This window comes from Pempheris klunzingeri, chromosome 1 (assembly GCF_042242105.1).
Source record: "Pempheris klunzingeri isolate RE-2024b chromosome 1, fPemKlu1.hap1, whole genome shotgun sequence".
In the NCBI taxonomy this organism is placed as follows: domain Eukaryota; kingdom Metazoa; phylum Chordata; class Actinopteri; order Acropomatiformes; family Pempheridae; genus Pempheris; species Pempheris klunzingeri.
The window spans coordinates 20,216,188-20,240,042 of NC_092012.1; the positions used below are offsets into that span (position 1 = coordinate 20,216,188).

The 23,855-nt window shown below is 42.1% G+C and overlaps 5 protein-coding genes across 6 annotated transcripts in view; 3 read left to right on the top strand and 2 right to left on the bottom strand.

Moving 5' to 3' along the window:
* Positions 1-354: 354 nt before the first annotated feature.
* On the top strand, positions 355-9,565 carry phf10 (PHD finger protein 10). Its single transcript, XM_070827609.1, has 12 exons — positions 355-471; positions 962-1,071; positions 1,424-1,554; positions 1,825-1,908; positions 2,086-2,210; positions 2,346-2,495; positions 2,611-2,720; positions 2,877-3,021; positions 3,271-3,423; positions 7,215-7,323; positions 7,920-8,108; positions 8,298-9,565. Exons 1-12 carry the CDS (start codon positions 400-402, stop codon positions 8,393-8,395), a joined length of 1,476 nt encoding a protein of 491 aa, XP_070683710.1. The 5' UTR covers positions 355-399; the 3' UTR covers positions 8,396-9,565.
* Positions 9,566-10,156: 591 nt separating this feature from the next.
* On the top strand, positions 10,157-12,687 carry psmb1 (proteasome 20S subunit beta 1). Its single transcript, XM_070851767.1, has 6 exons — positions 10,157-10,335; positions 10,686-10,793; positions 11,160-11,241; positions 11,541-11,670; positions 11,834-11,940; positions 12,078-12,687. The coding sequence occupies exons 1-6, from the start codon at positions 10,235-10,237 to the stop codon at positions 12,261-12,263; spliced, it is 714 nt and encodes a 237-aa protein (XP_070707868.1). The 5' UTR covers positions 10,157-10,234; the 3' UTR covers positions 12,264-12,687.
* A 1,238-nt stretch (positions 12,688-13,925) lies between these two features.
* psmc3 (proteasome 26S subunit, ATPase 3) lies at positions 13,926-15,616 on the bottom strand. The gene is made up of 2 exons (XM_070832420.1): positions 14,656-15,616; positions 13,926-14,387 (listed from the first exon to the last, which is right to left on the bottom strand). Exons 1-2 carry the CDS (start codon positions 15,598-15,600, stop codon positions 14,049-14,051), a joined length of 1,284 nt encoding a protein of 427 aa, XP_070688521.1. The 5' UTR covers positions 15,601-15,616; the 3' UTR covers positions 13,926-14,048.
* A 62-nt stretch (positions 15,617-15,678) lies between these two features.
* Positions 15,679-21,132, top strand: tbp (TATA box binding protein). Of its 2 annotated transcripts, none has more exons than XM_070850536.1 (9): positions 15,679-15,756; positions 16,246-16,494; positions 17,073-17,241; positions 17,425-17,602; positions 17,974-18,061; positions 19,035-19,126; positions 19,358-19,525; positions 19,708-19,802; positions 19,893-21,132. In XM_070850536.1, exons 2-9 carry the CDS (start codon positions 16,444-16,446, stop codon positions 19,970-19,972), a joined length of 921 nt encoding a protein of 306 aa, XP_070706637.1. In that variant the 5' UTR covers positions 15,679-15,756; positions 16,246-16,443; the 3' UTR covers positions 19,973-21,132. The 2 variants fall into 2 exon arrangements, with proteins under 2 accessions (XP_070706637.1, XP_070706718.1); XM_070850617.1 differs by having other exon boundaries at positions 16,250-16,494.
* Positions 21,133-21,856: 724 nt separating this feature from the next.
* pdcd2 (programmed cell death 2) overlaps positions 21,857-23,855 on the bottom strand; it is a 3,840-nt gene continuing 1,841 nt past the window's right edge. Inside the window, exons 5-9 of the mRNA XM_070830608.1 lie at positions 23,625-23,813; positions 23,350-23,523; positions 23,057-23,157; positions 22,867-22,980; positions 21,857-22,471 (exon numbers count right to left, since the gene is read on the bottom strand). Of these exons, the coding sequence (XP_070686709.1) occupies positions 22,217-22,471; positions 22,867-22,980; positions 23,057-23,157; positions 23,350-23,523; positions 23,625-23,813 (833 nt within the window). The 3' untranslated portion in view covers positions 21,857-22,216. The remainder of the gene's footprint in view (positions 22,472-22,866; positions 22,981-23,056; positions 23,158-23,349; positions 23,524-23,624; positions 23,814-23,855) is intronic.

A 23,855-nucleotide genomic window follows, 5' to 3' on the forward strand; every position in this document is an offset into this window, starting at 1 on the left:
ACTTCCCGTACGTGGTTTGTATTTTCAAAATAAAAGCCCCCAAACGAGCCGAGCATTGTAATACTTAATACTACCATAGGGTGGCGCTGTTTAACCAGCCAAGAGTGTTTTTACACAGACTTCTTTCAATATTATTCGAATTTCTCGAAAGTTTATGACTAGCATTACCTTTAAGTATTATCAAAATTTCCAAAAAATGTACTTGTTGTGTATATTATCTAAATAGCGTTACTGATTCAAATACAGTGAGATAATAGCTCACGCCTAACCTGCACTCCAGCCCAGCAGGTGGCGATTAAGTGCCTTAACGTCTGCCAACCGCCACAAAACCATACACGAAGAAGAACACGGAGAAGTGGCTAGTGAGCTAGCCTGGTTGCAGGCTTCATTAAACGAGCTATGGCTGCCGTGCTCCCCGTTAGACCGCCCTGCGATAGCAACCCAGCTACCCCTGGCGCACAATCCATCAAGGTGACTTTTGTATTCTGCAGAAAACACCAACAATAATTAGCTCTGTTCACGGAGCTCTGCGCGGTTGTTCGCTCAGCTAACGGCTAGTTAGCTGTCCAACGGCTACCTCCATTACAGTTAGCGACACTAGCATCACCTCATTGTTTTGTAAAGTGTGCCGAGTGTTGGGAATAAATGACATTTTCTCTGTCGTGCTTACAAATATTTAGGATTTATTTACTGTGCATCTAAGAGCCTGAGCGTCAGATTCTGTAGATATGAGTGATTTGACAGCGGTAATGTTAACCCTTTTCTGTGCCCGCTCCCTCCCTGTTATCAGTCACCGACTCTTCATGCAAGCTCATGCTTTTGTTTTTGTCTGACACCGACGTCATTTTTCCATCTTTTCCACCTGTGCTTCATATAGAAACACTCAGGCAGATTTTGTAATAGAATAGACTATCCTGGCTTTATTAATATTAACTGTGTGTGTTTTTCTTTTGCTCTGTAGGAGGATGCAATAGAAGAGGAGTCCAATGATGGCAGCCAGCCCCCCAAGAGAAGGAGAATGGGTTCAGGGGACAGCTCTCGAAGCTGTGACACCTCCAGTCAAGATCTGGGGTAGGTTGGCTTGATACATTGCATAAAGAAAGAAATTGGGATTGTCAGGAATTTTTAAGCAGTCTTGATAATATAAGGGCTCACAGGTTTTTATGTTATCATATAACATATTTTAACTTTAGTTTTTTCTGGTCCTGGTAGCTGGATTTACACATGTGGATCTCTTCAGTCTCACGTGGACTCCTTTTACATACTTTATTTTGAAATACAATTTCCACAGACTATTATGTGTGATTTGGCTTAATTTCCACCCATAAAAACCTGATGGTCTCCACCAGCTTCCTATCATATTCTCCATGCTTGTAAAGAAATGTGTCATCAACCCCTGTTGTCCCTCCACCCCCCCTTCCAGCCCGACGTATTTCCCAGCAGAGAACCTTACAGAGTACAAATGGCCTCCAGATGACACAGGAGAATACTACATGCTACAGGAGCAGGTCAGCGAGTATCTGGGAGTCACATCCTTCAAGAGGAAGTATCCTGGTAAGACTGAAGTTGTACTCTTCTGTTCATTCTATACTATAATACTATTTGTTTGAGACTTGTATGCTTATTAGTATTATTACTGGAATAATACATTAACAATACAAGTAGGGGCATTTAGAGGACAGACCGGCCTCAGTAGTAGTAGCTATGCATAGTTTTTGTCTGCTGTCATAATGCTGTAATGACGCTTCTGTACTCATGTTCTGATGTGAAGAAGAATGAGGCTGTTCCTTGACCAGTGACGTTTGTTTTTTTGTCACCCTGTAGATATGGAGAGAAGAGACCTGTCCCACAAAGAGAAGCTTTACCTGCGTGAACAGAACGTCATTACTGAGACACAGTGTACTCTTGGTAGGAGCCACACCTAACACTCTCAGAGCAGTTTAAAATGTTTGACTACACTGAACAAACTCTTAACGTTGTCTAAACACGGTGCATTTACAGTACAGGTTGCCTGGTACCTTCTTTATAAGATTTACCTCACAGGGTGCTCGATTTAGTCAGTGTGTGTCTCTTGTTTGTGTCCAGGCCTGACAGCTCTGCGGAGCGATGAGGTAATAGATCTGATGATCAAGGAATATCCCACCAAACACTCTGAATACTCAGTCATACTGCAGGAGAGAGAGCGGCAGAGAATAGCTAAAGAGTACTCTGTAAGTACAGAAGCTAAAGTAATATCCTGGTGCTGATGACTACTGTGGCATTTTATTTTACAGTAAAGCATTCAATGAAAGTCCTCGACATGCATATATGTACATATCTCTTACAGTCTTGGTTGTCTTTCTTAGCAAATGCAGCAGCAGAACCCTCAGAAGGTGGAGGCTAGCAAGGTTCCTGAGTACATCAAGAAGGCAGCTAAGAAAGCTGCAGAGTTCAACAGTAACTTCAACAGGGAGCGCATGGAGGAGAGGAGAGCTTATTTTGACCTCCAGACTCATGTAAGTCCCACCCGGAAAAGCAGATCTACACTCAGTGAGATGCTGCAGGAGTTCAGAGAGCAGCTTTGTGTAGCATTGGTAGTGTTCACTGTAGGACTCTTCTGCGTTTTCTCAGATCATCCAGGTGCCCCAGGGCAGGTTCAAGGTGCTGGCTCCAGAGCTAACAAGGACGGGCCCCTACCCTGTGGCTCTCATACCAGGACAGTTCCAAGACTACTACAAAAGGTACTTTGCACACTTGGATAAATTGTATCCAAATCCTTTTGTAAAGTCAAGATAACAAACCTCTAATTATGGCACCTTTTCCCAAGTGAAACCGTGTTTTCTTGATTCTGCGGTGTACACGTTGGCCCTGACGCATCATTGTGTTGTCTATGACAGATACTCTCCCAATGAGCTGCGATACTTGCCGTTGAATACAGCTCTGTTTGAGCCTCCTCTGGATCCAGAGCTCCCCGCACTGGACTCAGAACCCGACTCGGACGACGCAGAGGATGGCAAGGATGAAAAAAAGAAGAATTCATCTGTAAGCCATGAGGATGTATTACTCTAGCAGCCTGAATCTTTGTCTGATCATCCGTCCGTCCTGGATTAGTGATAGAGATGCTTAATGGTAGAAGTTTACTATGCAACTGTGCAAACAGTTGTGTGAGAGATGTGTCAGAATCATTAACCTCTATTAAACTTGACTTTGATGTCTACATTGTAGCACATAATTATACATTGCCGTTAACTCCTTTGTGCTTTGTCCTCCCTGTCTTCTACTGCTCTACAGGACAGCTCATCAGGCAACACATCCGACGTGGAGAGCCAGGAGGGAGCAGGTGGACAAGGCCCCAAGTCCAAGGCCAAAGACAGGACATCCACGCCGGGCAAAGACGGCAGCCATCGCCATTCTGCCTCCCACAAATCCACCCCAGGGTACAAGGTAGAGGACAAAACCACCTGAACTCTTCTCCAACAACAGCAGCAGCACTTTTCTACCCCCTCCTCCTCTTTCTACTACTACCACTCCCTTACTCCATCCATCCCGCCACCCCTCCCTAGCTTTCTTCACTTTGTTCTACGGCTTCTACAGTTTGTCAGCTTTTCAGCTGGGACAACCTGTTCCACATACACACACACACACACACACACACACACACAGAGTCACACACACACACACACAGAGTCACACACACACAGAGTCACACACACACACACACACACACACACACACACACACACACACACACACACACACACTGGGGGTCCTGTCTTCAGTTTTTGTTTTTATGATTGCCAAGTGGCTTTTTTTCCCCTCTGCGTACCAGACTGTGAGCAATAAGAACATTTTAAAGGAACAATTCACTTGTTTCTTTTTCACTGCACTTTCACTTTTTTGGGTTTTCAGTGAAGACAAATTTGAACTTAAAAAGTTTTTTTCCTTTTGAATGTCTTCAATATACCTCTTGTCTGTCCTCGCTTGTCAAAAAAAAAAAAAAAGATACTTCCAAGACAAGTAAGTGGATGTTTTGGCTGCTAGTTTTCCTTTTTCAGTTTTGAAAAGAAAAGTTTTTTTGTTACCCTGATACAGAAAATATAAACCACATACAACTTGTGGTTGCTTTTAAAAAGTAGTTCATGTTAACACTAGAGAATTTTAATATTTATATCTGAAGTGTAGAGTGCACTTAACCTTATTGTTTTAAGTGTGTATTCGTATAACAATATGCTTTGTTTATACACCATGTGATGTACTGTTAATCTGTTAATACGTATCAGACAGCTGTTTGACATGGGCTTTACTTGTCCCTCCGCTATCTTGGAGAGATGAGGACTTGTTGACCTTGTTCACACTGTTGCTGAGCTGAGCTAGAAGTAGTCTGGATGCTGTCTGTCTGGGTTTGGAGCCCCACATCAGCTTACCTTTCTTTAGCACCCAGCCATGGCATGTCTTCGGTAGTCACTTTGAAATAAATGAGGGACTGTAGATGGATTATTTCACTGTACCACTTCCCTCCAGCCCACTGTGCTAGCCATATTGATGTCTGTTTCATATTTCCAATCCTCCACATTGCAGTACACCTAAAAATATGCTGGTAAATTCCCATTAATGAGAGTGTGATGGACCTGGGTAAGTCCAGTTGAGTTCAGCTCAGCTTGGTGTGGGCATGGTCCTTTTCTAGTGTATGTTTAAAGCAATTACCAGTTTTAGTGTGTTTCAGTTTGTTTTAACTTGACCTTTGTTTGTTAGACCATTTTGCATATACTTTTGAGTCTACAGACACAGCATGGCATGTTTGTAGCCAGAATTCACTAGAGGTAGTCAGTAACATAATATCCCTGGACTGTATCAGTTTGTGGCGGCTGAAAAAGGACCTATAGATGCAACGGTTTTCAGGCATTTCTTCACGATTCATCATGTTGTAACACTGATAAATCATCCAAAGTAAAGTCCCTGTAGCGTTGAAATGTGCCAGTCCCCTTTTCAGAAGGTTCCAGTAGATAAAAGGTTTCCTCCTTTCTAATGACTTTATGTGTCCACAAAAGACAAAAAACTTTGAGTCAGTGATGCAGCTGATTAACGTTACTTCGCTCTGGTCTGGCTACCATTTACAGTATGTGCAGTGGATAATGATGACTTCAATGATTAATAGTGTGGTATTTCATGAACAGCTCATGAATAAAAACTAATAATGATCAACTAAGTTGGAATTAGATTGACTAATTGCCTCTGCAGAAGTATTCTGTTCACAATGTGATACATGTTGCAGTGTACATACATGTTAAATCTCTTTTGCACCATAGATGTGACATGTAGCCCATTAGCCTTTCTGTAGCTTAGACATGCATACATGTTTCATTCAACTACATCACACAGATGCAGTTGCATACAGTAATATCACATGTACTACATTAACATCAACTGCAGCAGATTCTATAGATTGCTGTTTTGATTCTCAGAAGGAGCATCATTTTATATGTCAGACATATTGAATATGAAGGGTCAGAGTTTCAGTTTCACCAGATAATGAACGTTAAGCCCAGGCAGATTTCGGGAACTTGGAGGCACACCTAAAAGGTTAGCATTTGTAGCATTGACCGAAGATCTTCTCATTTATTCACATCATAGACATCACTTGAAAGCAGAGACATAATCACTAACATGACAATAAAAGTAAAAACAACATGTGTTACCATGTGGTCCACTGATCTAAAATGGATGAGTGGATGTGGTCAGTCAGTATAGAGTTCCCATGTTATTGTGTCTCTGTATGTATGCCGCTGTGTTTAAATTATAGATAATGTTTAGAGCTATATGACGCCATACGAAAGTTACTAGATCATATAAAAGCAAACATGCCTGAAAGTGAGAGTTTTTTTCTGTTTATGTAAATATAATGCAGTATTTCTTGTGTTGACCAAATTCAGTTCATTTAGAATAAACATCATTCAAACTAGCTCAGTTCAACCTCATGAATTGCTCATTTTTGTCCTTATGTGTTGGTTGGGCACTGCTTAATGAGAGCATGCCATGTAGCCACAAATACATTTTTACAGTCTGACAGTTCACAGTAGCTGTTGAATCTTAAGGAAGTGATCTTGGTAGAGTATTTATTTGGATATGCGTAGGGAGTATGTATGAAAATGTCCAGCTCCTCCTTTTTCTTATTTCCCTCTCCTGCTGCTGTCTTTCTGTTAGTTTAGCTCTCTGCTTTCTAGTCTTGGATTGTCGTCATCACCAATCTGTGTCCTTTATTGACCCATAGTTCTGTTCCTATATCTGTTTAGTCTAACCTGTTCATGTCAGGGGACATTTTAATGAAGGATGTCACGATCCCAAGTAGTGAAAAATAACCGTACCTGCTGTCCTCAAGGCTGCTTTGAAACAAACTCACTGTAACACACACATTTTTGCTCTAAATACTATTGCACAGACGTTTCTTAAGTTGATCTAAGTTTGAGTCACATTGTTCCTTTTAGTTATGTATAAAGTTTGTTGCCATCTGAATATAAGCTCTTGCTCAGTCCTCCCTGTTTTAATCGTGTGGCTTTCTATAAAAGCATTCCATTTTGACAGTGTTAAACACTTTGCTTTTTCCTATGTGGCATCCTGATTTAAATGTCCTCAGACTTGCTTATCTGTCTGCTCTGGTTCTTTCCTCTCTGACCCCTGTTGAACTGAAAGGTTTGTTACATAGAAAGTAACTCTTAAGATGTCCATATCCATGTCCAATAGCATTGAGCATTCTTACATGATAAATAATGGGTGATGTTGGTCTTTTTTGTATTAAGAACAGCAGCACTGCAATATTCTACCATTTACTGTGCTATTAAGGAAGTCACCACTTGACCACAGAGAAAATATACCTGTCATAGATGACATGAGATCCCTTAAAATGTATTTTTATCTCCTGGTACTTTGCACACTGTTGCAGCTTATTTAGAACAATTCTGTCCAGTGGTCTGAGGCCCAGTAACCTGGTGTCACTCCCTGTCTCATCGACAACAGCAAGAACCTGGTGTTACATTTAAAACTATCAGACATAGTTGGACAGGAGCTTTAATGCCAAGTGATGCAGTTTGTGTTTAAAGTGTATAAACCAGCCTTCGCTAGTCAGGATCAAGTGCTCTTTTTGTTTTTCTCCAGGCGTTAATCTTGAACTTGTTGAACTACTATATTGTCCATGACTACAGGATACTTGTGGGTTTTATAGCATTATTCTGCCCTTGCAGCCTAAGGTCATTCCCAATGCTATATGTGGCATTTGCCAGAAGGGTAAAGAGGCCAACAAGAAGGGCAAGCCAGAGGCTCTCATTCACTGCTCCCAATGTGATAACAGCGGTAAGTCACAATGTCAACTTTAAAGGACAGTTCCTTCTTTATATATGTTATCTTTTGTTCCACTTTAAACCAATTAAATGTGTTCATTCTTGTGTAAATGACCCTCCCCAGAATAAAAGCTTTATTTACATAAGCAGTAATCATATTTTTCGTATTTTCATTTTTTTATGTGTCACTCTGACTCATTTGTTTAACATCAGTGGTGCATCAAATTAATAGATGATTGAAATTATTAGCATTGACTAATCATCTCTAGCATCAGCTGTGTCTTTGTTTTGTAGTCTCACAACAAAACTTTGAAGCTGACTTTAGGATAGATGTGAGTGTCTAGATGTTTGCTGTTTGTAATGTTGCTATGTTAGTGGATAAATGCTCATCTCTTGCTAGTAAGAGCTTAGTGTGATGTGTGGGGATGAGTGGGCCTTTTCACATTGTCTGTTTTTGTGTCTTTTTGTTTTTGTCTCACTTGCTTCCTTATGTGTGCCTGTGCGCATGTGTGATGTTTTTATTTCTGTGTGTGTGTGTGGCTGCATGTCTCTGGCTCTGTGTTTGCATGTTTGCGTCTGTGCACGTTTCTCTGTGTCCATAAACTTTAGGCCATCCGTCCTGCTTGGACATGAGCGGCCAGCTGGTGAATGTGATCCAGACCTACCACTGGCAGTGTATGGAGTGTAAGACGTGCACGGTGTGCCAGCAGCCCCACCATGAGGACGAAATGATGTTCTGCGACAAATGTGACCGGGGATACCACACGTTCTGCGTGGGCATGGACTCTATACCTACTGGTAAATGGATGGACACACACATATAAGCACAGCGTATTGTGGGCAGACAGAAACACAACCTCTTACTCCAGGCTAAGCGGACTCACACACACAACAGTTCCATTACAGTTGCTCATTTAGTTTGGCTGCTTTTTAAAATGTGGTTCTGTTTTTTTCATTGTCATCAATTAATTCTCTCTGTTTCTCCAGGCCTGTGGGTTTGTGAGGTTTGCGACAAAGATTTCACCACACCCAAGAAGAAGGGAGGAGCCAAAACACCGAAGAAGTCCAAGTCGGCTAAAAAATGATCAACGGCGCCATGAACCACAATACTTTGACCAAATTCTACACAAATGCACAAATGTCATTTGTTCAATCATTTGAAAAAGCTGTGCATGTTTAGAAAAAATCATCCAAAGTAAACAGAAGTGTAGCCCCTCTACTAAATGCCAACAATCCAAACACACCTGCTGTTACTCTGTAATGACTGACAGGTCTCTATGCGCAGGCTAACACTAGAAAACAAATGTATTAATCTTCTCCATGAACGCTTTGACATCAGTAAGCAGGCCTATAACTTAAATCGCAGTCAGTCGCACAGATTTCACAGTATTCTTATTTTCCATCTGTAAAACAGATTATACCTCAGACATGTGCTCAAAACAATCCAGATTAGGCATTAAATTCAGCTCAGCGTCTCTGCTCTGTAATGTTAGGCATTGACTCAACTGCACATGCCATACATATGCATCCATCCATCCAAATGTAATGCACTAAATCCTGTGGTCTGCACAGTATCAGTGCAGTCCTGCTCCATGAACGTGATGAATCGAGTCGTGTCTTTATCATAGCATTTCTGCAGTGGTGAGATGTTTCCTCAGAAGCTGTTTCAGTTGAACAAATGGTGCTTTTGATGATGTACTACTGGAACAATCAATGTCATTCAGTTTCTTTCAAAACAAAAGGTTTGTATGTGTTTTTTGTATCTAATAAACTGCAATTGGTATTTTTAATAAACAGTTATTTAATAATGAGGAAGGCCAGTAAGGAGAAATCTTATTTAAACAAAGTCTTGTCTGACGTAATGACACGGTGCTTGTGATCCTGTGTAATACACGCTGACTGTGGTAGACCTCATGGCTTTTCAGGTATTTATGTGCGAGTCTTGATTACTGGAAGTGTCTCACTTTACGTGTATTGATTTTGCTGTCAGCCCTCCACTATTAATTATTTTGCAAAAATGTAACCACTCACTGTAATTACATTGAAAGTGAAAATCCATCAGCTATGACTAGTCAACTGATATTTTTGCAGTCGGCTTGAAAGAAGTTTCTTAAGTTTTTATTTTTTAATTATTTTGTCCGTTTTGTACTGAACTTGGGGAAACAGGTTGTTTGAGGAGTATCTGTTGCTAATAATGTCTTAGCCACTGAATTAAGAAGTGTTTTTTTTTTTCCAATAAAAGATACCTAAAAAGATTCATTGCTTATGTATTGTGTACTCTGTTAAATGGAATCCTAGTTTTGATACTAAAGAGCAAAATGATCTTTACTGCAGTGAAAACAGATGTGTGCTGCCTATGCTTTATGACTATAAAGCTTCAAGTAGTTTTATTTTACATTTTGACAAAACAGTCCCATATACACAGCCATCGCTGCAATAAGAGTGAGTCAGCCTCTTATGACCCCTGAATGTATGAATTTTCAGGTATTCTAATTATTTTTCCACCCAGTGGTGGTTTGACTGTCATTAAGTGCTGTTACCCAGATAATTGAATTCAGATCGCACACAAATTAGCATCACATGTCCTGTAGGTCTCTTTGGTCGAATAATATGCCAATCAGCGAACTGCTAATCTAGACTTGGCAAATATTTAATATCTGCTTTTGACACATCTTAAACATCTTATTCTGAATTGTGAAATATTAGGAAAAGGGTAGACCAGGATCAGATCTTAAACGCTGGTCCCTCTCTCTCCCACTGTGAGGGCTCCTGCTCTACGTCAGACAGCCTATGGGGGCGCTGTGGCGCAGAGTGCAGCTGAACGCGCGGGTGTGATGACTGTAAAAGAAGAGGCTGCCATATTGCAGTGATACAGCGAGTTTACCGGACTGAATCTTCAACACCGTTGGCTGTCTGACATAAAAATGCTTTCCGCGCATACGTTTGGAGACCCTGGGAAGATGAAAGACTATCATTACACTGGTCCGGTAGAGCACCGCTTCTCACCATACGCTTTCAACGGAGGGTGAGTGTGATTTATCAACTGCTGGCTAGTTAGCCTGCTAGCTAGCGTTAACGTTTACATCTAATGGGGCTGTGCTAACTAGCTAACCAGCTTAGATATGCCCACTGAAACTAAACAAAAGGGAAGTTAATGAAAAAGTATGCGATCAGAACATATGTTCTTTGTCCATCTCATAAAGCATCACTTACATATCCTATCTTTGATATGAAAAGATTAATTAATACCACAGTTTCAGTTTCGAATCATTAGCATAGCTTCCGTTAGCCTCACTCAGGGACAACAGTGCTTTTTGTGTTTGGTGTGGTGGTTTAAAGGATAACTTCAGCAGGCTTTGTTGTGTTTCTTTTCAGGACTGTACTAGCTGTTGCAGGGGAAAACTTTGCCATCGTCGCCTCAGACACCAGGCTCAGTGAAGGCTACTCAATCCACAGCCGGGACTCACCGAAATGCTACAAGCTGTAAGTGCACATTGTTACTTCCCGGCAGCAGATCTGCAGTAGGACGACACCATGACAGCTCTCTTTATTGTGTATCTGGCCAGTTTACCTGCTTGTTTCATAGTTCAGTGTAAACCTAATTAAAGCAGTTATTGGTTTAACTAGAAGTGCAACCACTGAAGTCACTACAGCTATGCTCAGATAATAAGGAGATTATAGTTGGTTCCTGCTTGGAGCTTTTTGACCAGCTGTAGTCTCCCTCAGCAAAGCACCAGCTGATGATATTTGTGACCTAAATCACTTGTCATTAACACAGGAACCGAAGCCAAGTGAAGAACATGCTGCTCTGACTGTCACTGATTATTGTGCTTCTCCTTCCCTTTACAGGACAGACACAACTGTCATTGGCTGCAGTGGTTTCCATGGAGACTGCCTGACTCTGACCAAAATCATTGATGCCAGACTAAAGGTGTGCTGATGCAGCAAGTTTTGTTTTTTGGTTTCACTCTCTCTTTAGTTTCAACTGTTCCCACTCTGCTGACTGTCCTGCATCTGTTTGCACACCAGTGGAATGTGTTGATCGTAATGTCTGCGACAGAGCTGATGTATCTATTCAATCTTGCAAATGTTACAAGCACCTCTGTAGTGTCCAATGTCACCACAGTTAGTTAACAACAAGGACGTCAGAGACCTACAGACCTACAGAGGACATCAGGCGTTACTTAATTGTTAATAACATCTGAACCAATGTTCCCCCACCTCTCTCAGATGTACAAACACTCAAACAACAAGACAATGACCAGCGGAGCCATTGCAGCCATGTTGTCCACCATCCTGTATGGCAGGAGGTTCTTCCCCTACTACGTCTACAACATCATCGGAGGACTGGATGAAGAAGGTGGGTACTTCTCAATGTTGCTTGGATTGTTGCTTCATTGTACACACACACTCACACACAGTAAGTTTGTTATCTTTATTATGTCCAAGCTTGAACTTGTATAAAGTTTGACTATGTCTTGACTAAGTGCTTTCATTTGCAATGTTTCGTGTATGTAATGTAGGCAGGGGAGCAGTGTACAGTTTTGACCCAGTGGGGTCCTACCAGAGAGACACTTACAAGGCTGGAGGATCAGCAAGCGCCATGTTACAACCACTACTAGACAACCAGGTAAGTAACACATGCTGCACACTGACCTGTCAGTCCCACAATCCCACTATATCATCAGGTGTGTAGATAATGCAGTACTCCAACTAAGTTTCCTTACAGTGAACAAGGTACATTTATGTTTGTCATTCCTTCTACAGATTGGTTTCAAGAACATGGAGGGTGTGCAGCATGTTCCTCTGACTGAGGACAAAGCGGTTCAGCTGGTCAAAGATGTTTTCATCTCTGCAGCAGAGAGAGACGTGTACACCGGAGACACCCTTCGGATCTGCATCATCACCAAGGAGGGCATCAGCGAGCAGACTATACCACTGAGGAAGGACTGAGGAGGGAAATGCTCCTCCGTCTCTGCTTTCTGCTTTGGTCTGTGTTTTCCACACTCACTATGTTGAAATGGCCCCTTTAACATCAAGCGTCTTGAAATAGGAGTGGTAATCCAGAAGTTGCGTCTTGATTCAGGTTGAAGTGGGGACTATTCCATTTTTTTTATATCCACTTACAATTTACATCCGTTGAAATTGACCCCTTTCTCCTGCTTTATACAATTAGCCCTTCAATTTCTGGTATCATTACATCTTGTATTTGTGGTTGCAGTCTGATTGTAAATCAGCACTCCTGTTCTAAGAAGCTAGGAACGCTCTTCACTCAGCTCTGCCTAGACTCTTCCTCTGTTTTTCCATTATGTTTTGGAAGGATGCATACTCTGCTGTTCTTTTTACATTCTTAATAAATGTAAAGAATTGAAAAGAATGAGTCTTGTTCATTTCGTGTCTTTCACACATGGACACACCGTCTCAGGTAGCTTATGCTACTCACTGTGCTGCAGTTGGTGGGTAGTTTCCTTCAATTGTAGTAACAAAAAACGGGATTGTCCTAAAATTGTGTTTGTTTTTTTTTTAAGATACTGAAATATAGTAGAAGTATTGCTACAGAATAAAGTAACTACAAGTACACTGCTTCTCCAGAAGTAAAAGTAATGGAGGAGTTGTGGCTTGAATGTGTCTCATATCTGCAGCTTTTTGCCTAAAACTGATATCTGTGCATCAGGATAAGAAATATGTTGGTGACCAGATATCGATAAGATGAAATAGTTTATAGTTGATTATAACTTATCCATCGGGAGAACAGTTGAGTTTTATAATGTTATGACCATACAGTCTATGGTTATGACTGAGACTCAACTTTCTTTGAGTTGAACCCTCCTCTGTCATCTTTATGACAATATATTAATTATTAAAATACATTTCACATTTCCATACATCTTAATATTCATATTTCACTCAAATGTTTTAGCTATCTGAATCAGAGCAACACTTTAAATATTTTGTGCATTTTACAATCATTTTCGAGTCGTGTCTCAAGTATTGAATGTGTCATTACTGTAGTTTTCTTCTGTCTTAAGTTATCTAAGGATATCTACATTATACATGATTTTCAGTATTTTAGCAGCCATCTGCAGTATGAGGAGTTGTTTATTACCGCACTATATAAAATAAAGATTTCCAGTGTCAGAGTCCTGACACTGGAAATCCTTTATTATTACAGCACTTGACCTTCTGCATTCCTACATGTGAGATTAGTGCAGGGTTACTTTAGTTTTTTAGCCATTTGCAGCAAATATAAAAAAGATTCTTGACGTTATCCCTTAGTTTGTCACTGGTGAGTTTTAATTCCCAGTCATGTTATTCCTCATTCCTCTATTTCTACAGAGTTCTAGTTTGTCATTATTTAGTTTGATAGTTTTTGTCAATTTTAGGAATACTTCTGCACATTGTTCAAGTACTGAGGACAAAAAGGCCTCACTTATTACTTACTTATGAGCCAATTTAGACCTTGATACATAAAGTGAATTAACAGCAATAATCCACCTGCTTGGAAAGCAGCGTAGGGATAGTATAGTTGCACCAATAAAGACAGAACTGTTTAAACTGTGATATTATTCTGCATCACCTGAAACTGTGAAAATACAGAAGCACAAGAACACTTAGTTATGATATTTTATTTCCTTTTATTAACCCAACTTCATTATCAACTTTAACAATTTTTTAATCAACAACTGTTTTAATAATGCAAGACTCTCTCACACACAAACACAGACACGGGCAGTGTCCTCAGGCGTAGTACTGAAGGTTAGCCTTCTTCTTGGCTTGGACCTCCAGGATTCCCTCCATGTAATCTTCATGGTTCAGCTCCGTGGCCCCGCGGCGCAGCGCGATCATACCAGCCTCCACACACACAGCTTTGCACTGAGCTCCGTTGAAGTCGTCGGTGCAGCGAGCCAGCTCCTCGTAGTTGACGTCGGGGCTGACGTTCATCTTACGGGAGTGAATCTGCATGATGCGGGCTCTGGCCTCTTCGTTTGGCATGGGGAACTCAATCTTTCTGTCCAGACGGCCCGAGCGGAGCAGCGCAGGGTCCAAGATGTCCACTCTGTTGGTGGCAGCAATCACCTAAAGAATAAAAAAAAGTGCACGTGGTTATACTGTAAGCATCATACAGGTGATAGAAAGATAGGAGAGCTCGTGCTTAGTGTGCCCATGTCTTACTGAACATTTTAAAAGTTCTCCTTTTCCTACAAATGTGAATGCTTCATGTGAAGGTGTACCACTGCAAACCACTTCGTTTATTAAATGATGCCGTTCTGTTCAGGCACACACATGCTGTGTACAAAGTCATAAGGTGTTTAAACAGGTTCTTTTTGGTTGGCAGCATCTTTACCTTGACCTGCATGTTGGGCTGAAATCCGTCCAGCTGGTTGAGCAGCTCCAGCATGGTCCTCTGAACCTCTCTGTCTCCTGCCTTCTCGCTGTCAAACCTCTTGGTCCCGATGGCGTCCAACTCGTCGATGAAGATGATGGACGGGGCCTTCTCTTTGGCCAGAGCGAAGGCGTCCCTCACCAGCTTCGCTCCATCCCCGATGAACATCTGGACCAGCTGTGGTCCGGCCAGCTTCAGGAAGGTGGCTTTGGTCTGAGCGGCGCAGGCCCTGGCCAGGAGGGTCTTCCCGGTGCCAGGTGGTCCGTACATGAGGACCCCTTTGGGTGGCTGGATGCCCAGGTTCTCAAACTTCTCCTTGTGGTTCATAGGCAGGACGATGGCCTCCACCAGCTCCTGGATCTGCTTGTCCAGCCCTCCTATGTCGCTGTACTGCTCTGTGGGGCGCTCATCCACCTCCATGGCCTTGACTCTGGAGTCATACTCGGTGGGTAAGGTCTCCAAGATGAGGTAGGAGTCTTTGTTGACACCAACCAGGTCTCCGGGCTTCAGCTTCTCAGCGTCCACCAGCCCGATCACGGGTAGGAAGTAGGTCTGCCGAGTGGAAGTTTTAATGACGGCGCACTTTCCTTTTCTCTGGGAGTCCAGATCCACATTGGCTCCGTCCTCCTCCTGGTCGTTGGGGTCCACATCCAGCAGCTCGATCACATTAGACACGAGATACGGCAGCGTTTTGTTCACCTTTATCTTCTCCGTGTTTTCTTTGATTTTATCCTTCATCGCCTGCAGCTCGTGGGTCACCCTCAGCACCTCGCTCTTCATGATCTTTATCTCGCTGTCGAGGAGACGAGTTCGCTGAACTATCTCCTCTGTGGACATTTTTAACACTTCTTCACCGATTCCATCCTCCACTTCGTCCCAAACTGATTTGTCACTCAGCGACGCCATCTTTGCTCTGCCTGCGCTGAACTGTGACACAGCGGAACATAAAGCTTCCGCTTCCGGAAGTAGCCGAATCACCCAAAGCACAAGACCGAGGATGAAACGAAGCTGAAGCTTAATTAATGCAGTTCATGTGCTGGTTTGAAGTGCAGGAGTGTGAGCGTAAGTTGGTGGTTAATGTACTGTGTCGCACCGGGAGATGTTACAGTGATGTGCAACTGTTTTAGCTCATAAAGTCGCTGCCCAGCACGACGCGTTTGACTTAGTGTTGCGGCTTCATGTTGGCTAACGTTGGTGTTGCTATTGCTACTGCTAGCTCTGCGGCTAACTTCAGCTAGCCTGTGTGTTGATATGTTTCATTTTGAAGGCTATCAAGACATCCTGCTGGAGGACTACTCCGGTGCACATATACTGTTACCCGTGCTGTGCATGCTAAAATATATTAAGCACACATAATTCTTCGGGGGCCAAAATGAATGAACGAGCTAAAGTAACGTTCGTGCTAAATGTGGTGGTTGTATTGGCGCCACCGCTGCAGCCGCTCCGATGTGCATGACATGTACGAGTCCTGAGGAGATGCACCGCTGTTAAAACAAGTACGATTGTGAGAGCGTTTGTCTGAGTGAACCCTGGATCTGTTCATCTCTTCAGACAGGACATAGCTGCCGGAGAGGAGAAGGAAGACACGTGTGTCTGTGCAGATTGCAGTCCGCTGGGGTTGCTGCTGTTTGTCCTGCTGCTGTCCAAACCACACACTCAGTGCTTTGAGGCACCTGCTGTCTAAACGTATCCAGCCTGTGTTGCTTCCTGCTCCTTGGTGGCAGTGAACTAACGTGAGGAGCTGCAGAGATGGACCAAAACAACAGTATACCAGCCTTCCAGGGGCTGGCCTCCCCTCAGGTATCTATAACTCTCCTCCCAACAGCGTGAGCTTGTCCTCAACATATTCAGATTTACCAGGTTGTAGCTGCCCGGCACACCATCTCCCTGAGGGTGCAAAGGTGCCATCTTAAACCTGCAGTTTCAGTATTGTGACTGATTTGTATTCATATTAATACACCTCCTCTGGCCAGTACTGGAGGAGGTGTGACGCTCACATCATTGAAATTGAGTCTTTGATCTGAGCCAGAATCTGGAGCTAAATGATGAGCTAACCAAGGCATAGCTACACATTCTGCACACCTTCTAAAAACTATTTCTGACATTGCTGTTTAATTTCATTAAATGCTTAGAAATAGAAATCCAACTTAAACGTTTGTCTGCAAAGATATCTAACCGGTTTAAAATCAGCCCAGAGTGTTGCTGTTCCATTCACATATCTGTACAGCCAACATTTTGAACCTACAAAACCAACTGACCATTGTCATTTTGATTTTAGTAAAGAAGTGATGCTTGGTGAAATATGTTGTGCCAGCGATGAGTTCATTTGTCAGTATCATTTGCTCTTATTGTGGCGTTTCTGCTTGGTCCCTGTGCAGGGTGCCATGACCCCAGGCATGCCAATCTTCAGTCCCATGATGCCGTATGGCTCAGGTCTGACGCCCCAGCCCGTCCAGAACACCAACAGTTTGTCTATACTGGAGGAACAGCAGCGGCAACAACAACAACAACAGGCACAGCAACAACAGGCACAGCAGGCAAACGCAGGTGCAGCACACACTTCTGTCATCGTCCTCTACTGCCGTTCACTGCATTACAAGCTGAGAACAAATTCTCAGAAATTGGTGCCATCTGAATAATTTCATTACTTATTATCCAAGTGTGAACCATGGTGGAAGTGTGTATCATCAGTTCATATTGCAGAGAAAATTAACCGTCTTCATTCTCCAGGCCTTCCTGGAACGTCTGGGCAGACCCCTCAGCTTTTCCATTCCCAGACGGTAGCGGGCTCGACCACCACAGCACTGCCAGGGAACACCCCACTCTACACCACCCCACTGACCCCCATGACCCCCATCACGCCCGCCACCCCAGCATCGGAGAGCTCTGGGATAGTACCACAGCTACAGTATGTTTAATATCCGATGTGAAGAATTCCAAGTATCGCTTTATGCCACTTGTATCTGGCACTGTTGGAAGTAGTCAAGCTAATACACGTAATCTTCCCATTTATGTAATGGTGCCTTAGTCAGTGGTGGCTGTTTAAGTTAAGCTCACTAACAGATAATCCTATAGGGAAACACAGGCAACGACCATTGTGCTGAAGGTCAATTAGAATTTATTTAGACACTAAACATGAATATAGCAGATTATTCAGAGACTACATGCTGGTGTCATTTCTGTTTAGTCATGAATGTTTTTGACTGCACTGCCATTAATTCCATATATTTAACTTGATTCTTACTCACTTTTGTCTGTTTTTCTGATTTTCCCTATTAGAAACATAGTGTCCACTGTAAATCTGGGCTGTAAGCTGGACTTGAAGACCATCGCCCTGAGAGCCAGGAATGCAGAGTACAACCCAAAGGTGAGACTGCCACACAGCACCATGTATATGCTATGGATACTATGTATATAGCTCAGCCATGATTTTTTTAATTTAGAAAATTCTTATTTATTTCAAACTGCTGTATTTTCTACAAATATAAAGTTGGTTATGCTAATTTTGCACTCACCACCTCTGTTGTAGAGAATTGGGGAGATTTGGGCCTCCTACAGCTTTCCAAACTAACAGGATTTTTACATGTGGCATTCTTCTTACTTTTAGATGTGTTTTTGTTACCTGGAGCTTATTTCTCAACACAATTGTAACATTTTCTTCCAGACCACATGCCAGTGTTGATGCATCATTTTCTCAGCAAACTTTTGACTTGTCACAGCAGGACAAGCATGGGTGACAATTTTGTTATTGATGGCTCAGTTCCAATAAGTGTCCCATATTCTGCTCATTTCCAAGTTTGTGCTCATATTTGGAGGTCCTCCTAGAGCAGGTTTACATGGTTTCATGTTCAAAAAGCACTTTAGTTTTAGCATAGCAGACAGCTGTTTTCAGCCTCTGTCTGATCGCTCTGTTTTAGAAGAACAGAACAATCTGCTGCTTTGCTTTCACCTTCAATATCTCTGATAACTGGAGCTGGTGATAGTGGGGAAAACAATGCCGAATAGCGAGGCAGATTCAGGAGGTTGTCAGCGTGACCTTCAGTCAGCCTACTGAAGGGTTGGAGGAGGTCACATGGTCAACAGGTCCCCTTGTGACATCACAAGCCAAATCTAAACGAGTGTTTTCACAGATATTTACTGTAAGATGGAGCCGGAGGAAAAGGGAGATGACAGTCTTGTACTTGGAGGATCTGTAGACACACTTGGGACCCATTTTTATGTTCAAAAGACATGAAAAAAATGCAGTTTGCATTATATGGAACCTTTTAAGCCATGACAGTGAGTATTGCACATACCAGGACCCCGTGCTTCACTACTCTTGCTCTCTCCATTTCTTGTAGCGTTTTGCTGCCGTCATCATGAGAATACGAGAACCGAGGACCACTGCACTCATCTTCAGCTCTGGGAAGATGGTCTGCACTGGAGCAAAGAGGTCAGAATACAGCTTCTTTGTTGACCTTTCAAGTGCTTAAGTCTATCAGAAAAAGCCAGATTTCAACAGTGGTGTTGTCTGTAGTTGGGATGCTTGACCTGCCTTAACCGTCAATAACATGTTCACAACCTTCTCGTCTTGCGCCTTATCTCTATTACTCTCCATAATATTTGTCCTATTTTCTCCTTCTTTTCCTTTAATCTGCCTCTCGTCGTCTCACCCTCTTTCTAGTGAGGAGCAGTCAAGGTTAGCTGCCAGAAAATACGCTCGTGTGGTGCAGAAGCTTGGCTTCCCTGCCAAGTTCCTGGACTTCAAGATTCAGAACATGGTGGGAAGCTGCGACGTCAAGTTCCCCATTCGGCTGGAGGGATTAGTTCTCACACATCAACAGTTTAGCAGGTAATTTCTGTTGGTTTTGTGTGTTGTGCAGCTTGACAGTAAACCTGTAATATTGTTTGAAAATGGAATAATATTCAGTATATAGGTTTTCAGCTGTATGCAGAAAGCAAATTGATTTTATTGTAATGATTGAACCATTGCTTAATATTACTTGCTAAAATAAAGACATGTGTCTGTTTCAGCTATGAACCAGAGTTGTTTCCAGGACTGATTTACAGAATGATCAAACCCAGAATCGTCCTGCTCATTTTTGTCTCTGGGAAAGTTGTACTCACAGGTAAGACTCGCTCTTCTCTGCTACTGGCTTCGCTTCACTCATTCTTAGGGGCTCAGCAGTTAATGATACGTGTCCCATGTTGTTTCCAAGGTGCCAAAGTGAGAGCAGAGATCTACGAAGCGTTTGAAAACATCTACCCCATCCTAAAAGGCTTTCGCAAGACAACGTAGAAGCTGCAGCTCCTTCTTTTACCCCTGTCCCTTTTTTAACTTTTTTTAAAATTCACGAGTGGCGTCTGTATGTTGACCTCTACAAGTGGACTGCTGTAAGGGCTGTTGTACAGAGGCGTGAGTTTCTTTTTTTCTTCTTTAGTTTTTGTCCCTGTGTTTCAGACTTTTTTGAAAGACATGATTTTTACAGCATTTTGTTGCCGTGTTCCCATCACAGATGATGGTATATTTTACAGACCTCTCCACTTATTTGGAAACGTTCTTTGTTTTGGCCCAGTTATTTTTGGCTTTTCCCGTTGTCATGATTGTATATAAGACTGTAAAGAAATGTAAAAATAACTGATTAGAAGAGAAGCAGTCCAACGAGGACTGTTGTTTTTATTTTAAGCAGTTTTAAATAGTTTTGTACATTGCCTTTTTATTAATTGTCCGCCTGGTCCCCAAGTTGTATCATTACGCGTTCGGGTCTGTCAGCCCGTATTCTTATTAACAGAAATTGCCATGGTTTTAGTTTGAGAGACTGTTTATCCCAAACTGTTGAATGCTCTTAAATTTTTGATTAAAAGAAGTTAACCGAATCGTTCCTGCTGCTGAAGTTCTCATGCAGTTGTTGGTTAGTTTTTCTAGGTTTGTGTCACTTTATTTGGGTTCCTGATACGTTTGTACTTATAAAAACATCAAGAAAAGACGCAGTCTTGTCTTTCACTTATCTTAAATTCACATCTTGCGTCTAACATTCACTAGCACTAAAATCCATCGTAATGGCAGATAATCTATGCATCGTGTTGAAATTATGTATTAAAGTTTTCAAATGTATTTTTTTGCCATTTAAAAGTTTTCTTTTGAAGAATTATATCTGAGCAAATGTGAATCTCTCTCAGTTGTGCATACGGTTTGCTCAGCGACACACTCGCACTTCTTGGTGTGTTTGTGTCTCACCGGCAACTCTGACTGTCGATGTCACTACCTGTGTGTCTGTCAGCCTCCTGACTTCTTCTGTACGGACAGATAAGCTACATTTAGTGTTAATGAATACTTTTCCTTTGGTACTCTTGATTTTTAGCAGCAGACCAGGAAGCCCTGTCACATCTAAACACAACTCTGCTTCTTCTGAAATTGTTAATGTACTGCACTGTGCATTAATAAATGTGTACATACTGGCTCTCTTGTTAAAGCTGCTTCTTTTACTACAGTAACATTTTGGTGCTGTTTAAGTCTCACTGCCAGTATTATAGATATAAGAAAGGCTAAAGACAGTGGTGTGATGGTTTAGGTTCCCCTCATTCACTGCATTTTGGTTTTCTTAAACTATTAAGCAGGTGTAATCAGATTTTTCAGATTATCAGAATCAGATTACTGAAAAAACAGCAAAACTGTAACTCAAATGAAAAGTTGAATTCATTAACTAAAATGCTTTCTTGCTCAATTCAGTACACTCAATGGTTTTGTTACTACAGACTTAACTTATGGTGACTAATGCTTTCAAACTTTAAAAAGATATTGCTGTGTAACTATTTGTCAATTTTAACTGTCTATACATGTGTTACTCATAAATGATTTAGCATTTATCATACTGTAATTGTCATTTATTTAAAGTTCTGGTCTCTCTTCAGACTTGCTATTGAATTAGGGACAACCTGATGGTTTGCAATAATTTTATATATATATTATTTATGCACATGCAAACCATCAGGTTGTCCCAGAATCGGCTTTATTCTACATGCAACCACGTACAATGTTTAAAATATATACTTTAGTTATGGTTCAGCTATGGTTCCATTACAATAACCTCTGTGGGAGATAATGAAGTCTAGTATTTGAACTGTTTACCCAATAAAAAATGCAGACAATCACAGGAAAGCATCTTCAGACAACTATAAAAACTTTATTGTGACATTGTAAGGCACGGGTCGTATCTTATGTTTTCCTGACTGTGAGCTCTATTAGACCTACTGTATAAACACTATGCTGCACTGGTGGGGCAGAAACCAGAATTAGTATCATGGTGCATTGTACTTAACTCCAGCATTTAAATATATGATAGAAAATGTTTGGAAGTGACTGAAAACCATAAACAGACTGTAACCAGAATTTGTGTTTGACTATTTACAGTCATAAAGCTGTTTCATCAAAAGAAATCTGGTGCAAATCCAGAATATCTGCCTTCCCGATACATCTTCAGTCTCCTTGATAGTCTTGGGGGGAGGCTTTTAATTTGATCAGTCCATTAAATGGGAGGTGATGCTACAACACTTCCCTCAGTGCCGAGTCTTCACAGGCATCACTGTGTCCTAAACTCTGTTTAGCAGCAGACAGACATGATGTCGGTTTAATCTGTGTGTGTTCATCTGAGCTGAAGTCCTGCTTCCAAATGAACTCGGGGCAGTACTGGTCGTCATGGTTACAGCTGGCAGAGCATGCGTAGACAGCCAGCGTCCCCCAGTCAATACTGGCTGCTGTCGAGTCCACACACAGACTGTTTAACAGCTGGGGCATTACCTAAAGAAGCACACACACACAGAATTACTGCATATACTGGTCAACAGCCAGACTGTTACCTGTGTGGGAAGAGACAGACACAAACAGTCACTTATATAATTCAGCACGCACGTTTGTTATCTTCCATACTGCTAAGCATTTTTAATTAAATCATATATAGCATGTGGCCACATTACCACTGTGATTTATCTAAAGTTGTTCAACTATCACGTAAATAAGAAATCAGAAACATGTTCATTTACTTAAGCCTGCAAACTTAAGATAAACATGTTGGCATTCAAGACTGTTTGGTGACAAAAGCCAAGGAAACAGCACTAAGATGAAAGAATAAGGACCCAAGTAAGTCTGTGAGAGGACAGATTACTGAGCACTGAACAGACTCAGGTAGTGACTACCTGAAACTCAAACGTCCTCTTGGCGCCACAGGTGCATGGTGGGACATCCTGATCTGACGGGATGTGCTGAGAGGAGACCCACAAGGGAGAGCCCCCACGACTGTAACGCACCACCTGAACATAACAAAGCACTGTGAGATGGACTCAAACCTTGTCTGTCTTGATTCCAAATGAGTATGTGCATTTGTACCTGGTGTGGTTCTGGTGCGATCCTCTTTTTAAATCGCTGGAACACTTTATTGTCTTCAGTCTCTTGCATAGCCATCTCCTCCAGGTCCGTCTCTGCCAGGGCTGAACACAGAACACAAAGTTTGGATGAAGGCTTTAGACAGTGGTGCTGATTGAACATTTATAAAGGAAAAATAACTCATGAGGTAGTTTTGGAGTTAATACTAAAATATGCACCTTTCAGGATTTTTTAAATATATTTAATACAGTCAATGACTTCATGTGACCAGTTGTCAGGCATAACTGAAAGCTTACTGTCTGCTAAAGAGGGACATTCTGCACTCCTTTCCTCTTCTTCAGCCTCCTTTGTCTCTCTATCTTCTTCTGCTTCCTCCTTCTCCTCCTCCTCCTCCTCCTCCTCCTCCTCTGGCTCAGTGACCAGCTCAGACTCGGGGAAGAGGAAGGGAGAGGTTGTGACAATGGATGCTTCTATACAGAGAAAAGACAGAGCAGAGAGATGAAGTCAAGCTGGAAGAAGTATACACGGCAGCTCAGCGTATGGAGGGGAGATGCATGTGTGTAGCCAGCACCTTGGCTGCAGCACTCCCTCTTGTGCGAGTGTTTCCAGTGGAGGGTCTGGTGGGGTTTTCCACAGTAGGTTACAGAGTGACAGCGGGAACAGGCTTTGTTGCCAGGGCAACCACACACCCAACATAGTTTGCCTCCAGAGGCGGGCAGCACACTCTGGTCCTGTTCAGGACCGCTGGGGGGTTCATCCTCTGAGAAATAGAAAGAAAAATATTCTCTCAGGATTCATTTTT